The 18316-nt window shown below is 41.4% G+C and overlaps 1 protein-coding gene across 1 annotated transcript in view; it reads left to right on the top strand.

Annotated features, from left to right (window-relative positions):
• Positions 1-12539, top strand: part of LOC132820451 (adapter SH3BGRL-like) — a 79893-nt gene extending 67354 nt beyond the window's left edge. The window contains exon 4 of the mRNA XM_060832602.1: positions 9376-12539. Coding sequence (XP_060688585.1) covers positions 9376-9408 — 33 coding nt within the window. The 3' untranslated portion in view covers positions 9409-12539. The remainder of the gene's footprint in view (positions 1-9375) is intronic.
• Positions 12540-18316: the final 5777 nt, after the last annotated feature.

The raw sequence follows: 18316 nt of genomic DNA, 5'->3' as shown, positions 1-18316 counted from the left end.
GTTGGTTAATTTCAGCAATAGATCCCTTTTCCAAAATGTTGACTAACTAGATCTCATTCATTGGATATCTTGAGTCCACAGTGTGTGGGAATCTCTTCCCTTCACACTGAAAAAAATCACCTAACACCATTTACACTTAATAAAATGCTATAGAATGTAGTCCCTAGTATGGCATACAAAATACTTTGCACACAGCTCCCATAACAGTGAAGTGTGAATGACAAACTAATCTGTTTGAGGAATACATATTGGCCAGAACAAGGAGTGCTCTCCCACCTTTCTTTTGAAATAGCTGCCTGTTACCTTTGTCCATTTAAGAGGGTGATGGGGTATTGGTTCAATGTCTCAACTGAAAGATGACACCTCTGGCATTGCAGTTGTTTCTCAGTGTCTCACTGAGGTATCAGCCTAGATCCTGTGTTTAAGTATCCTTAGCAATGCTTCAATCTACAGTCTCAGATGAAATTGCTGTCACTGAATGAAGGCTGATACAATAGCATTTTAGTTAAGAACATAGCAGATAGTAACAGTAATAGGCTATTTGACTCTTTGGACTGCACTAACATCCAATTTGGCTGCTTATCTCACTTGGCAATACTTTCCCACTCTATTGTCACATGCCTTGATTCCATAAGTCTCCATAATCTACAAGTCCTCTGACTTCAATATACCCACTGACTAAACTACCACACCTTTTCAATGTAGAAAGTTACTAAGGTTCTCAATGTTTTTTCATATGAATGTATTTCTCCTTATCTCAGTCCTAAATGCCTGGTCTCATGTGGTGACACTGAGCCCCTAGACTACACAGTATTGTAACTTCTAGTCTTCAAAGAACAATCTAATCATTCCAGGGATGAGGTAGACAAACAAAACCTCATTGAAGCCCATCTCTGGGCAGTATACCCCTCCATAAGTAAGGGACCAAGACTGTACACAGAACTCCAGATATGGTCTCATTAAGGTCTTCAAACTTTTATCACCTAATCCTTTGTAATAACATACTAATTTCTTTCCCAATTGCTTGCCTTACCTGCACAATAACTTTCTGTGATTCCTATGTGTGGGCACACTGTTTTTGATCAGTAAACGTTTTGGGTTTATCACTTTTATAATAAAAAATTCTGCTTTTCCATTTTTTTCAGCAAAGTGGATAATTTCACTTCTTCCACGTTATATTCCATAGGGGACACTTTTTTGCTGACTCAACTCGTGTCTCTAATTCCCTTGTAGCCTCTTTGCATTCTCCTCAGAGCTTACTTTCTCATCTTTGTTACCAAACTTTGATGCAGCGCCCTTATTTACCTTGTCTAAATCATAGATGGAAATGCCAACTATCTGAGGTCAGCACACTGGAACTTTCAGTACCCCACTCATTCTGGCCCATTAATTCCTTTTCTTACAGAATATTAGTTCCAGCTACAAAGGCAGATCATGACAAACAGCTACAAAAACTGAATTTTTTATTAACTCAGCAGTTTATACGAAGCAGAGGTGATTCACATTCTTATTCACGAGTTTCTTCATTACATTATTGAAAGAGTTCATCCATCAGTTTACTTTAAGTTCTCCATCAATTGATCTTGCAACTACCTGAAATTCTCCAGGGATTGTGCCAAATTTAGCTCAGTCAAGATTAATCTAGTAGGGTATAGCAAAGCAGGTATCACTGGAACAGAAGTATGTTTTATGGGGAAATGGTTTCCAGTCTTCAACATATAACCAATATAATTTATTATGAAAATAATATAAATTACTGAAATGCTTTTTCTCTATTATTGTAAATCTTAGCAGTGATGCATTTGCACATACTACGCACTCATGAATACGATGTAATTTTTTAAGTCATTTTCACTTGACAATGGAGTCAAAGGGTGGAGTGGAGGGGTATAGACAAGAAAGTGAAATTGATGCCACACTATTATTGAAAACCAGAACAGGCAGAGTGAAGGGTCACAGCCTGAAACATTGACTTTCCTGCTTGTCCAATGCTGACCAACCTGCTTCTCCAGCTCCACATCTATTATTGTGGGTGGCACGGTGGCTCAGTGGTTAGCACTGTTGTCTCAGTGCCAGGGACCCAGGTTCAATTCCAGCCTCGGGTGACTGTCTGTGTGGAGTTTGCACATTCTCTCAGTGTCTGTGTGGGTTTCCTCTGGGTGCTCCAGTTTCCTCCCACAATCCAAAGATGTGCAGATTAGGTGAATTAGCTATGCTAAATTGCCCATAGCATAGTTTATTAGTCCGGGATAAATATAGGTTAGGGGAATGGGTCTGGGTGGGTTGCTCTTCGAAGGGTCAGCGTGGGCTTGTTGGGCAGAAGGGCCTGTTTCCACACTGTAGGAATTCTAATTCTAATCTATGGACTCTGGCTTTCAGCATCTGCAGTCTTTACTGTCGCTGAGTGGCCTATTCCCATTCCTCATTCATATGTCTGAGATTGATTGAATGTAAAATGTGAAGCATGTAAATTTTGCATATGGTTCAGGAGCTTAATGATATCAAAAGAATTAAACATTCAAAAGTATAAGTACAGTGTGTTTGGGTACTGATATAATGTGCTAAAGAATGACAGGACATATCTTCTCTCTCATGTGGTCACCAGTGAGTCTAGCTGTTTCTGAAGGAGGTTTGAAAAATTCTATAGGCAGTGTGGTGAAGTTACAGAGCATCTCTCCTGATTGGAGAACATCCCTTGGAGTTTCAAAACAACAAACTACTTTGGAATTGTAGTCACTGTTGTAAGAGAGAGCGAGTGCTCTCTCTCATGAGTGACAGACAGTTCATACTCTTCCACATTTAATAATCACATCCCAACAATTGATACCCAGTGTAAGGTGAATTAAGTCAGAATGATGAATATCTCTGCTTGAGTTGAACAGTTTTTTTTTCTATAAGAGATATTGATGACAGTGTGAGGTAACAAATTTCTTTACAAACTCTTACTTGGAAATGCTTATAAGTGGAGGATACAGTATATAACGTATATTTTCATATTTAATTTTTAAAAATATATTCACTCATGGGATGAGGGCCTCACTGGCTAGGCCAGCATTTATTGCCCATCCCTAATTGCCCAGAGAGCCATTAAGAGTCAACCACATTGCTATGGATCTGTTGAAGTCACATGTAGGTAAGTCCAGATTAGGAAGGCAGTTTCCTTCCCTAAAGGCATGAGCGACCCAGATGTTTTTATTTCCAACAATCGACAATGGATTCATGGTCATAGAGTCATAGAGATGTTCAGCACAGAAACAGACCCTTAAGTCCAACTCATCCATGCCAACCAGATATCCTAACCTAATCTAGTCCCACCTATCAGCACTGGCCCTATTCCTCCAAACCTTTCCTGTTCATATATCATCCAGCTGCCTTTTAAATGTTGCAATTGTATCAGCCTCCACCACTTCCTCTGGTAGCTCATTCTACACACCACCCTCTGCATGAAAAAGTTACCCCTTAGGTCCTTTTAGGTCTCACCCTAAGCCTATGCCCTCTAGTTCTGGACTCTACCACCCCAGGGAAAAGACCTTGTCTATTTACTCTATCCATGCCCCTCATGATTTTATAAACTCTATAAGGTCACCCCTCAGCTTCTGACACTCCCCATGGAAAACAGCCCTAGCCTATCTGCCTCTCACAATAGCTCAAACCCTCCAACCCTGGCAACATCCTTGTAAATCCTTTCTGAACCTTTTCAAGTTTCACAACATCCTTTTGATAGGAAGGAGACCAGAATTGCATGCAATATTCCAAAAATGGCCTAACCAATGTCCTGTACAGCTGCAGCGTGACCTCCCAACTCCTGTATCAATACTCTGACAAATAAAGTCATCTTTAGATTCTTAATTTCAGTTTTCTATTGAATTCAAATTCCACCGTCTGCCGTGGCCAGATTTGAACCTAGGTCCCCAGAACATTACTGGGGTCTCTGGATTAACAGTCTAGTGATAATACCACAAGGCCATGACTTCTCCATAAATTCCCTATTAATGAAGATGTATTGTGTAAAGGAGATATGATAGGGTTACAAGGTATGTCTTTTTCTGCCCTCCTTTTTTCAAAAGTACATAAGCAAATAATATGGTTGTAGATTGTAATGGAATCACGCCAGTGTTTTACTTAGGCATCACGTTGGTACAACAAGGGAGTTACAGGCACTGTTTGAAGGGAGAAGGATTATAGCTTCTAACTCGAGTTTCTAGCTTTTTGGTCAAGTTCCGCTCGAGATGTGAAGCTGATTGACTTTATTCATCTGAGCAATGGTCATGTTTACCTGGTTCCCCATTTATAAAACAGTAGCGGTGATTTTACCTGATGCTGGAGAATGAGAAAGAGAAAGAAGGAGGAACTCACCAGGACGACTAGTCCATTTTGCTGACCTAACCTGCATGCACATAGTGGCCATCTTGCTGCAGTTTGTCCCTTCTAGGAAGGCAGGTAATCCTGTGGATATACAGTCAGATCAACAGAGGCCTCAATCTCATGGGCCCAGGAGTAATCTGCTCACATGTCCCCATCAGAAAAACAGTATGTTTCCTGTGTTCTTCTGTGAACTGCCTACAATGCACCTTTCTCATGATAGCTCCTCAACACCTGCTACAAATGGGATTTGTTGCATCTAATTTGTATCTTGAATTTGAAACTGGAGGGTTTGTTTCTGTATGCCATAGCAGCCTGACTTGTGGACTCCACTGAGACTCTGAGCTAGTTCTGATGGCAACTTGGCAACAAAAGCCCCGGACAAAGATGACAAGTATCTGGGATGGGATGAGAGTGGCCAATTTCTGCGGCCATTCCCATTTGGAGAACTGAATCAAAATCACTTCCAGCCTTAACAGAATGAAACAAGTTAAACTCTTGCACCTTGGCATAAAAATCGAGTGTCCAACCATTCGGAAATGATCTGTTCTATTTGCTATAATGTTACCAGGAGAAAGTGAGCCCTGCAGATGCTGGAGAGTCTGAGTCAGAAAGTATGTGGTGCTGGAAAAGCACAGCAGGTCAGGCAGTATCCAAGGAGTAGGAGGGTTGACATTTCAGGCATAAGCCCTTCATGTACCAGTCATGGTAATGTACTTGCACAACTTGACTGTCAAGTTAGAAGACCACATTTGGTCTTAAAAGGCTTTGATTCTGGATGTGTAAAATTCTGAGTTACAATTTATAATGCATAGGTTTTATAATTGGATGTATTTTTGTTCCAGCTTTCCTCCCTTGGACCTATATTTCGCTGTGCACTTCCAATAATTTATTTAGGCTGATCTTGGAGGACTGTGTTAACTAGAATACCCAATTATTCTAAAATGACCATTCCTCATTACAAATCATTTTGGTGCCCTACAGTGACTCAGATTTAATCATGCCATTTGTATGATTATCCATATATGAAGTTAGTCACAACACTCCTTTAATGGGACGGGCATCAAACATTATGAAAGGGGAAAATAATCAATTGTAATATTCACAAAACAGATTAAGAACTCCACGTGATTGTATGGTGATATGCTGAAACATCATTTTGCATTAGTTAATCAGGTAGTTAGTATCTTTTAAATCAGATTATAATAGAAATCATTTGGATTTTGAAGGAAATTGGATGAATCCAGCCATTTTTTTTTGCAGGGTGTTTTTTTAAATCTGATTTTGACTTGCATTCCCAGACTTACTAATTCCTGCCAATGGGCAGATGCACTCCTTTCTCCTGCACTCCTCAAAAGAAATGTCCTTTGGCTGGTCCCAGTCAAACAGTACGCCTAGCAAGTTAACTTAGTTGTGTTTGGAGTAAAAGTGGAGAGCCCAACCTCCAATGACTTGTGACCAACTTGTTGAAACTCTATGGATTGAATCTTGGTTTTTCTTTTTGTTAAGTCTAAGTTGAGTGGAGCTTTTTGGAGGGTTTCTCACCAAGAGGCCTAGCAAGTATCTCGGTGTCTCTTGCCAAAATGGCCCCAACCCCAGTGATATTACTTGCACCTGATTTCCATCCCATTTTACCACACTCCATTCCTGGAAGAACTCTGCACTCATTGGGTATCCCAGAATTCATTCATTATTTATGGCGTTGGCGCCATCTTTACAGTGTGGCTGGGCACCAAGGCAATCATTCTCAGTCCGGGTCTGCCTTGCACAATCCCTGTACATTTGCCCCAGATATGGCAGACTGTGGATATCCATACCCCGCTTTGCAGACAGGGACCTTGAAAGTTCTGCTGGACAGATGGAACTTGCTCTTTCCCCCAGAGCAGCAGTGAAGGTCTCCAGACCCTCCCAGCCTGGTCCAAAGTTTCCACCTGCACTATAGTATCCTGACATGTGGAGGAATGCTCAGCACTGCAGCAAGAAGGTCAATGTACTTTTCCACTGTGCCAATGTAAGTACCGCCATCTTCTCTCCAATACCTCGCACTCACTCTACCCCTGTACTGTACCCACTTTGCAGCAAGGCTAATGCTCTACCACTGTCATATTGCCTACAACATCCTCCCTCCCTCCCTCCCTCACTTTCACTCACTCACATTGTATTAACAAGCATTTGTCCTCATCAGATGGCATCTCGCCGTTGCCCAGCAAGAATCTCATCACGCTGCTTGTGAAAAGCATGGGAGATGGATCAAGATGATCTCAATAGTGACATGGGCCTCGGTGGACTTTTCTCTCAACGCACAGCTCACCATAACCCAGGCCACTCCATACAATTCTGCTATATAATGTTGCACAACTTGGAAGTCGAAGAGGTGTTTGATGTTCTCTAAACCCCTGGCTGAACTCGCTTGACATTTTCCAGATCTTCATCTGATTTTCTCCTCTCGTGATTGTAGAGTCATAGAGATGTACAGCAAGGAAATGGATTGTTTCATCCCCCTCGTCTGCACTGACTGGGCATCCCAATCTGACCTAGTCCCGTTTGCCAGCATGTGGTTCATATCTCTTTAAACCTTTTACTATTCGTATAGACTTCCTATTCATATACCCATCCAGATGCCTTTTAAATGTTGTAATTGTACCAGTCTCCACCACTTTTTCCATACATGCTCTTTCCATATACACACCGTGGGTTGCCTCCAGTATGGGTCCTAAATTGCCACAATGGCTGTTAGCAGAAGGAAGTGGTGACTGCTGGTTAATTATCTAGATGAGGGAGTGCAGCAGCAGGGGACACAGTCAGTGAGGTGGGAACCGTTACACATTGTAATGGAGGTCAATGACACAGCCACTGTTTAGCCCACTGTACGATCCATCCAGCAGGACCTTCCGATCCCTTATTCACAAACTTCGGCCCAACAAGTCCACACCGACCTGCCGAAGTGCAACCAACCCATACTCCTACATTTACCCCTTATCTAACACTAAGGACAATTTAGCATGGCCAATTCACCTGACCCGCACATCTTTGGACTGTGGGAGGAAACCGGAGCACCCGGCGGAAACCCGCGTTGACATGGGGAGAACGTGCAAACTCCACACAGTCAGCCGCCTGAGGCGGGAATTGAACCCGGGTCTCTGGCCCTGTGAGGCAGCAGTGCTAACCACTGGACCCATTTAAGATGCACTGTAAACGCATTACCCTGTAGCACAAGCACAAGGGATTCCAATCTTTTAGTGGATCTGGCCTGGATGGTGATCTCTTCTGGGAATGGCACATGATATATCGGAGCTAGAATCAGTTATTATGATTGTTGTTAGGACAGGGTGAGTAGTTAATGTGCGTTTGGCAAGACACAGCGACACATCTCAGTTAGCCTTGTGGCAAAAAAAAACTTATTGGAGCAGTTTAAGATAATGAAGGGACTCAGTGTCGTAGAGAGGAGAAGCTGTTTCCTGTGTCGTTAAGGTGAATAACCAGAGAACAAAATATCTTAATTGACCAATGAGGAATTTTTTTCTAATACAATGTTGCAACCTGGAATGCACTGACTGGAAAGAGTGTTGGAAGCAGAAGTGACAGTAACTTTTAACATTGAATACACCCACGTGTAAGTGAAGAATTATAAGGGCTAAGCAGTAAAGTAGAATCGTTTAAAGAATTTAAAAAAAACATGAAAGACCATGTGGCCTCTTCCTGAGTCATAGTGATACAGCACGGAAACAGACCCTTCGGTCCAACCAATACATGCCGAACATAATCCCAAACTAAACTAGTCCCACTTGGCTGCTCCTGGCCCAAATGCCTGCAAACCTTTCATATTGTAATTGTACCCACATTGATCACTTCCTGTAGAAGTTCATTCCACACACAAACCATCCTCTGTGAACAAAAAGTTTCTTTTCATATCTTTTTCTAAATCTCCTCTCACCTTAATGTGCCCCCCAGTCTTGAAATTCCCCATACGAGACACCTACCATTAATCCTATCAATACCCCTCATGATCCTAGATAAGGTCACCTCTCAATCTCCTATACTCCACCCTTCAGGCACTCTGCCTGTATTCCTGATGAAGGGCTTTTGCCCGAAATGTCGATTTTGCTGCTCCTCGGATGCTGCCTGAACTGCTGTACTTTTCCAGTACCACTCTACTCCAGAGTCTGGTTTCCAGCATCTGCAGTCATTGTTTTTACCTTTTATCCAGTGAAAAGGGTCTCCGCCTATCTAGCCTCTCCTTATACCTCAAACCCTCAATTCCACCCTGGTAAATCTCTTCTCAACCCTCTCCACCAGATTAAAACCTTCCTATAACTGGGCGGCCAGAAATGGAAACAGTACTCCAAAGAGGCTTCACCAATGTTCTGTACAACCTCAACATGTCTTCTGAACTTCTGTAAATTACATAATACATCTGCAATTTGTGATAAACGCAATTTGTGATATATGGAAACATTGATAAAATGAGATGTGTGTTCCCAATGCAGGAAACAGGTACCATTAGTTACAGGTGCTATCATCCAATGTGCATGTTGTATCTAAGGCGTTACATCATTAGTGTAAAGGCTGTGTTTAAACACCCATTCTGTATGGTGTTGCCTAAAGTAAAGTGAGAACAGATGAAAGTAGTGGCTGCAACAATCACTTTCTAACAACTACTGTTTACAACAGTTAAGGGTTTGCTATCACCAATTTCCTGTGTGAAACGCTGCAGAAAACAAACATTGTTTTTAAGGTGCGTGACAACAGGAAAGCAAAAACGTTACGTTTATTCCAAGTATTCTGGAACCATCCCTTCTGAAGTTAGTTGCGTTCCTCTGGCCCTAATAGCCTTATTTACATTCATTTATAGTTTGCCAAGGGTGTGAGTTTAAGAGCAGTGCTCTGATTTGTGTGCATGTCTGGGGTGTTCCCAGTCTTGGTGCTTAAGGAAAACAAATGATTGACCGGTCTTGTTGTGTGATGCTTTTATTTTATGATATATAATATTAATTCATGTTTTTGCCTTTTCAGGAAGCTGAAGCCCTTGCAAAACAAGAATCTTGAACTCCAATTTCATTTCATCAAATATTATCAGCTAACCAGATTATTCTAGTGTGAGCAAAGTACGATTTAGGATTGTATACAATTTATTGGAGAGGACCATGTGAGATATAAAGAAGCCTCTCTCACTTAGTTAAAACACCCAGTAGATTTTATTAATAACTAGTAACTGGGTGACAGTGGACCACCAGGTTTATATGAAGTGTGTATTGAATACAATTGCTTTTTTAATAGTTTTATTTGAGCTTATTTTTCTACTTGGTCATCTGATTTAAGCAGACACCCAACATATTACCAAAAGAAAAGTTGCAGTAAACATTTCTTTGCCTAGCATGTTTATTCTTTCCAAATTTTATAGTTGTAATTCTGACAATCCAGCAAAACAAGCTCTCTTGAGGCTGAAGAGTGAGCATTGAGTTAATTTCACTGCTAATTCTACAGTTCCACACTCTTCTGGTCTCTTATCTGCTTCAACTCTTTATTTCACATATAGGGAGCTTGTTTTGTTCTGATATCTTGTGCTGGTCTCCTTGGAATCCAATACCTGAACCAAAGGACAAATAAGATAAATGTGCCATGTTACCTGATTAATTTAATGGATATTGTAATGTTGTTTCAGGTTTTTAACAATGATCAAATAGAAGCGGCTGGAGAAAAGTCAAGTTCTGGTCTTTAATAAGTTAAACTGCATCTCCTTGTTTTCAGCACATTTATTCTACTCTAATATAAAAGCTTGCTTTATTTTTACAGGGCAGCATTGCCTCTGAGTCTGTTTTTAGATGCAACCTGATGACACAGGCTTTATCTAATCTTTTTTAACAAATCCTCATCCTTTTGCATTTAAATTATTTCAATAACCAAGTACATTTTAAACTGCATTTTGAAACAACAGCAAATGTGTTTTGTCCTGTTTGGTTGATGTGATGTCTGAACTGATTAATAGAATGTTTAAGAAGAAAATTCTCTTCCCAAACTACCTGATGTACAATTTAAGCTTCCTCCAGTCAACATAAGCGTCCTCTTGCCATTTTCCGAGCTGTTTGACAGCTAACAACATGCAGACTCACACTTTGATACTGATAATTATTTTGGAGAGGTTTAATACACTGAAATGTCTTTTAAAAATCACTGAGAAGGGTGAAACAATATTTACCAATTACTCGTGCTTCTTCCCAGTACAGTAACAAGTTATTTTTGCAACATTTCTAATCTCAGATTCTAAATTATCTTCAGTTATATCTTGAGGTCAAGCAGCCTTCTACAATAACTTGCTTTAAGTATGACAGGAAAGATGCAGCAAATTCCTCATCCTAATACAGTCCCCACCACATGTAGCAGATACTTTTTCTTTGTCAACAACACCATTTGCTCAGTGTAATACTCATGCTATCTGGACATCCAGAATATCAGAAGAAGCTAGAATTTGCTGCCCCCTGTGGTCCAATTGAAAGCTGCACCTAATTGGGAGATCTTTGTCTCTACAGCCTGATCTAACATAAGATCATTGACCCATTTTCTTTAAATATTTCTGTATACTCGCTAACTGTCCCCAGAAATAATCCCATTAATGGTAATATCTGTGTTGCTCCTGTAAGAATGGTGCTAAACACAGTCATAATTTTCCTCAGAAACAAAATGCTTATCATAGAGTCGCTACAGTGTGGAAGCAGGCCATTTGACCCATCAAGTCCACATCAACCTTCCAAGGAGTATCCCACCCTGAGCCAACCCTATTCCTGCATTTCCCATGGCTAATCCATCAAGACTGCACTTCATGGACAACTTAGCATGACCAATCCACCTAACCTGCATAACGTTGCCCTGTGAGAGTAAATTTGAGCTCCTGACACAAACCCACACAGACTCGGCGAGAATGTGCAAACTCCACACAGACAGTCACCAGAGGTTGGAATTGAACTCCGGTCCCTAGTGCTGTGAGATATCAGTGCTAGCCACTGACCCACCTTGCAACCTCACTTATAATCACTCATTTTGCTGTACAAAATAACCTTAGAATTAGATAGAACACATACCACTTAAGACAACAGAAATACCGTATATACTCAAGTCATAGTCACATTTTTTTGACTACTTTTTAAGGTTACATTTATGGGGTCAACTATTACATGGTTAGTACTTTTGAGGGGCTGAAATTCACGCCCATCAAAATTCATGCTATATCATTAGCAGAAGCCCAACTGATCTCTAAACGAATAAAGGAAAAACAAATGAGTTAGAGTAATTCTGAGAACCCAGAGCTGAGCACTGCAACCAGCGGACTGGAAGGCCGGGCTCGGAGCGGAGCAGAACAACGACACACTGGAAAGCTGGAGCAGCTCACAACGGCTGCCATACTGACTCATAAACATTAATCTGTGAAAAAACTGGGGTCGACCTTTACACAAGATATATGGAAAATCCCAGATTATTTGGGAAAAAATAGGGGGTCAACTTTTATATGAAATTGACTATTACTCGAATATATGTGGTCAGCATTCAGTGCAACATATCTATACCAATGTTTATTCTTTATACTGTCACCTTGTGTCAAAACATCCTGTTGATATATCCTTTCTTTTCATCATCCAGTTAGTTTCTCCTTCAATTCAAATATGCTATTCTGCTTCTCTTTAGTTCCATCGTCTAAGCATTCAGTGAAAAAGTACCAGACTATTAGAAACACTGAAAAACAACTTTGAAAGTGATGGTAACACCTGTTATAGATAATGGCTAACACTTTGGCCAATCTAATTGATTGTCAGTTCTAAAAATGAAATTTTTAAGGGAGGGGCTTTCAGGTAGGTGAAGAATGGAAATCACACGCTTGTTCTGCACTTGTGAGCTTGACGTGGGGGACATTCTTAAATCCCCCTAATCTGGAGAAGTGGCTGCAGGTTTCAATGGCTCTATGACTGCAGAAGAGCCATCATGGCATTATATTCCAGTTTTGATGAAACCTTTAGAAAATACCAGTGTTGTCAGTGTGGACTTTCCAATGATTTGTGGGATACCTTGCAGTTTGTGTTTGAGAAATCTTTTAAAAACCAGAACATGTCTTTTGATTTGTTGCATTGGCTGTTAAGATGTATATTAAGAAAATAAAAGTGAAATTAATAAATATTACATTTGTTGCAGCGTGGTGCCTTTTCTTCAAGTGACCGTGATTTTTATTTTGCTGTAGTCGTGGCTACATTTGTGTTTTTGTCTTTTCCATCCCTCCCTGGTTCGCACTCAAACACAGCTTTACAAAAGCCCTCAAACCTACTGTGATTCTATCCATTTCACATTGTCCTGTCTTACTACATTCTCCTAATACATAGAATCCCAGATGTAATGGTTACAAGAGCAGACCTTGGATGCATATTCTTCCCAATAGCTTTAACTTTTATATAGAGGGTGTGGTCTCAAGATGCTTGGCGGGGCAGTGGGATAGTGAATGGATTGTGTAGAAGCGACAGAAGAAAAGGATCATTGCCTTGGAAGAAGGAAACTAAGTGGCAGCACTGATGTGAGGTCCAGCGAGCAGTGACTGACAACAGTGGGCATGGTCAGAAGGAATTGGAGGGGGAATTAACATCAAAGAAAAAAGGAGGATGATTTCACTGACAGTACAGGTATCTGTCTGAAATTTAAATCTGGTTCTGTGTGAAATTGGCAAGATGGCAGTGGGGAAGCATTCTGGGTGCAGAGTTTACATAGGATGGAGCAAGATGGACAATTCCAGTTATAAACTATTTCCACTGATTGGAGATGATAGTCTGAGAATTACACCATACTATTCAGGAGAGATGTTAGGAAGCATTTTTACATGTAAGGTGGTAGGTGTTTGGAGCTCTCTTCCACAAACATCAGTGGGTGCTGGAACAATTAAGTCTAAATCTGAGATAGATAAGCTAAGGGTCTGGACCAAATGCAGGACTTGGGTCACAGATCAGCCATGGACAATGTATTGCTGCCTCAACTCTTTTTAAACTGAAAGTAAAGCATGCTGTACATTTTTAAATTAAAAATAAATGAAAATTAAGCTTCCTTGACACTGTCCACATTAAACACTCTCAGGGCCTCTTGACACTGGCTCCATCAAACGCTGCCTGTACAGTCATGATTTGGAGATGCCGGTGTTGGACTGGGGTGTACCAAGTTAAAAATCGCACAACACCAGGTTATAGTCCAACAGGTTTAATTGGAAGCACTAGCTTTCGGAGTGCCGCTCCTTCATCAAGTGGTTGTGGAGGACACAATTGTAATACACAGAATTTATAGCAAAAGTTTACACAGTGTGATGTAACTGAAATTATACATTGAAAAATGCCTTGATTGTCTGTTAAGTCTTTCATCGGTTCGAATACCACGATAGTTTCACTTCTTTCATGTGTAAATCACAAAACTTTTCTTTTTAAAATTGCATTCTCAGGTTAACTGTAACAATTGGTGTTAGCCAGACAATATGTTGAAGATGTTAACCCCCTGTGTTCTCTGTCTGTGCCATGATGTTTAGATTGATTCTAATCTAATAAGTGAGATAACAAAGTTTTACATGAATTCATACAGTTTTTGAGCAATGCACAATGCAACCCTGTAAGTACAAATTCACCCCATAAACGTATATGTATGTGCATGTGGCTCTGTGTGTGAAAGAAGAATATCATGGTATTTGAACAGATGAAAGACTCAACAGAAAATCAAGGTTTTTTTCAATGTATAATTTCCGTTACATCACACTGTGTAAACTTTTGCTACAAATTCTGTGTCTAACAATTGTGTCCTCCACAACCACCTGATGAAGGAGTGGCGCTCCAAAAGCTAGTGTGTTTCCAATTAAACCTGATGATTGGATTAGATTCTCTACAGTGTGGAAACAGTCCCTTCGGCCCAACAAGTCCACACCGCCCCTCCGAAGAGAAACCCATCCAAACCCATTCCCCTACCCTATATTTACCCCTGACTATGCACCTAACACTGTGGGCAATTTAGCATGGCCAATTCACCTAACCTGCACATCTTTGGACTGTGGGAGGAAACCGGAGGAAACCCACGCAGACACAGAGAGAATGTGTAAACTCCACACAGACATGCAGGAATCGAGCCCAGGACCCTGGCGCTGTGAGGCAGCAGTGCTAGCTGTTGGATTATAAGCTGGTGTTGTGTGATTTTTAACTTTGCCTGTACCGTGACAGCATGGGCAGAGTAAAGCACTCTCCACCCATTTAAACCGAAAGTTAAGCTCTTTCTACATTGTCCTCATCAAACACTCAGGGCAGGTACAGCATGCAGCACAAATCCTGATCTATTCTTTTAAAGTAAACTGAAAATAAAGCTTTCTCTACTCCTTTAAACAGAAAATATATGTCCCAAGTACACTGTCCCTATCAAATGGTTGCAGGTTAGGGAAAGCACAGGGTTCGGTAAAGGCTAAAAGTTTGCTCTACACTGTTAAACTCAAAGGAAAGATCTCCCTTTTTAACAAAACTAAATGTAAAGCCCCCTCAATGATATCCTGACCAGTCACAATAGAAAGAAACCATTTGGCTTGTCATCTTTGGGTAAGGAAAGTTAAATATATGCACTGCCAGTTGAACCAGAGATCTTTAGATCTTCAGTCTAGTGCTTGCCCAACTGAGATATATCACCAGAGGCTGATAAAGGATTTTGTTTTAGGGATAGAGTAAGTGCAGAAGTGGATGATAATTTAGATAATGGATCAGTTGTAGGGAAGGAAAAGGAAGCAGGATTTGAACCTGGTTTTGTTTTTACCTGTGGTAGTAACTGAGAAGGTAAAATTAGTTTGTAATATTTGGCAGGGGGTGGCCCGCTAGAAAAAGTGGCCTTAGTTTTGCTCAGACTTCGGTACAATACCTAGGGAGTAAAATGATTATCTGTTGATTAGCGCTATGGGAAGGATAGGGGGAAATGATCTGGGGAATAACTCATTGATTTGAATCGCTCTATTATAATGCACTGCTATTTGTGTGGCTTTGCTCTAGCTGTCATGTTTCTCTCATTGCAACAGTAACTAAACTTCATAACTACTGCTTTAGGATTACCTGAGGTTGTGATAGGGGACATTGTAAAGATTGCATCTCTTTATTTTACTTGATTGTTGATTGTGGACTGAAATGGGAAAAGGACTGAGGACAGAATTGCTGCATCTTTACAAAGCAAGTTACTGAATCCAATTTGTGAGTTGTGTTTACTCTGTTGCTTTTTAAGAAGTGGGGGAAGGTCTTAAATAGATATCACAGTGTCAGGGCCTATGTACAAAGAGAGTTTTTTAAACAATAAGAAAATCCAGAGTTATAGGGGAGAGGCAGGAAAGTGAGGATTAGCAGATCAGCCATGATCTTGTATTGTGGAAAAGTCTGCCAAGGCATATCTTGATGGCGAGAGCAACTTGCTGTGTCATTTACATATCTGCCCAGTGGTGTCGTTATTCCTACTAGGCAGTGGTAATTAAGGGGGATTATAGTTTGTTAAATACATGTATTAACAGCTCACCTTGCTCCCATTAATATTCAACTTCCTATCTGACCTGACTTGCCAAACGTTGAGCACTCTTAATATCGCAGTCCGAGCGGGTGCTCGCTGCTGTCTGCAGAGTCACCATGTTGGTCATCTTCCCAAGGCATGAACCATGGGCACTACATAAAGCCTCTTATTCATGGACATTGCCACCTAACAATTGCCAACCCTTCAGGATCCTCATGGCACCTCTCTGATCCACAGGCAAGATGCTTAGGAAGTACAGAACTGCATTGTAGTGCATACTGACAGCTAGCACTGGGAAGTTACTTCAAGGAGTCTTTAACAGAGCAACCTGTGCACACTGCCCATGCATGGACTAAGCTGCTGGCTGTCTCCCTCACTGTTCATTTACTGAGCACGTGCCCAGATGCTCACAGCATCCCTGCCTTACCTTGCTGTGCCTGTTAGTGTGCTGCTGAATGAGACAGAAACTAAAGGCTGTCAGTCCTGTCATATTAATGTGCCCCTTTGTGCACATACCTAGACAGGCTATTTGTCAGGCAGGATCTGTCCAGCAGAGCAGGAAGAGGGAGATGTATTGTTATAGAACATAGAACAGTACAGCATAGAACAGGCCCTTCGGCCCACGATGTTGTGCCGACCACTGATCCTCATGTATGCACCCTCAAATTTCTGTGACCATATGCATGTCCATCGGTCTCTTAAATGTCCCCAATGACCTTGCTTCCACAACTGCTGCTGGCAATGCATTCCATGCTCTCACAACTCTCTGTGTAAAGAACCCGCCTCTGACATCCCCTCTATATTTTCCTCTAAGCAGCTTAAAACTATGGCCTCTCATGTTAGCCATTTCTGCCCTGGGAAATAGTCTCTGGCTATTGACTCTATGTCTCTCATTATCTTGTATATCTCAATTAGGTTCCCTCTCATCCTCCTTTTCTCCAATGACAAAAGTCCGAGCTCAGTCAACCTCTCTTCATAAGATAAGCCCTCCAGTCCAGGCAGCATCCTGGTAAACCTCCTCTGAACCCTCTCCAAAGCATCCACATCTTTCCTATAATAGGACAACCAGAACTGGACGCAGTATTCCAAGTGCGGTCTAACCAAAGTTTTATAGACCTGCGACAAGATCTCACAACTCTTAAACTCAATCCCCCTGTTAATGAAAGCCAAAACACCATACGCTTTCTTAACAACCCTGTCCAGTTGGGTGGCCATTTTAAGGGATCTATGTACCTGCACACCAAGATCCCTCTGTTCCTCCACACTGCCAAGAATCCTATCCTTAATCCTGTATTCAGCTTTCAAATTCGACCTTCCAAAATGCATCACCTCGCATTTATTCAGGTTGTACTCCATCTGCCACCTCTCAGCCCCTCTCTGCATCTTGTCAATGTCCCGCTGCAACCTACAAAAGCCCTCTATACTGTCAACGACACCTCCTTTGTGTCGTCTGCAAACTTGCAGACCCATCCTTCAATCCCCTCATCCAAGTCATTAATAAAAATTACAAACAATAGAGGCCCAAGGACAGAGCCCTGTGGAACACCACTCACCACTGACTTCCAGGCAGAATATTTTCCTTTTACTACCACTCGCTGTCTTCTGTTGGCCAGCCAATTCTGTATCCAGACAGCTAAGTTCCCCTGTATCCCATTCCTCCTGACCTTCTGAACGAGCCTACCATGGGGAACCTTATAAAATGCCTTGCTGAAGTCCAAATACAGCACATCCACAGCTTGACCCTCATCAACTTTTCTAGTCACATCCTCAAAGAACTTGATAAGGTTTGTGGGGCATGACCTGCCCCTCACAAAGCCGTGTTGACTGCATTTAATCAAGCCATGCTCTTCCAGATGGTCATAAATCCTATCCCTCAGAATCCTTTCTAACACCTTGCAGATGATAGACGTGAGACTTACTGGTCTGTAATTGCTGGGGATTTCCCTATTTCCTTTCTTGAAGAGAGGAATTACATTTGCCTCTTTCCAGTCCTTAGGTATGACTCCAGTGGAGAGCGAGGATGCAAAGATCTTCACAAGTAGTGAAGCAATTGCATTTCTCATTTCCCAAAGCAGCCGAGGACAAATCTGGTCCGGGCCTGGCGTCTTGTCAATCTTAATGTTTGACAAAATTTTCAGCACATCAGCTTCCTCTATCTCTATCCATTCCAGCATGCACACCTGCTCTTCAAAGGTTTCATTCACTACAAAGTTAGTTTCTTTCATAAAGACAAAAGCAACAAACTCATTTAGGGCTTCCCCTACCTCCTCAGACTCCACACACATGTTCCCTATACTATCCTGATCGGCCCTACTCTTTCTTTGACCATTGTCTTATTCCTTACATAAGTGTATATTCCTTTGTGTTTTCCCTAATCCGTTCTGCCAAGCCTTTCTTGTGCCCCCTCCTGGCTCTCCTCATACCA

Source organism: Hemiscyllium ocellatum, chromosome 11, assembly GCF_020745735.1.
Source record: "Hemiscyllium ocellatum isolate sHemOce1 chromosome 11, sHemOce1.pat.X.cur, whole genome shotgun sequence".
Lineage (NCBI taxonomy): Eukaryota > Metazoa > Chordata > Chondrichthyes > Orectolobiformes > Hemiscylliidae > Hemiscyllium > Hemiscyllium ocellatum.
This window is presented reverse-complemented; position numbering and strand designations above follow the sequence as displayed.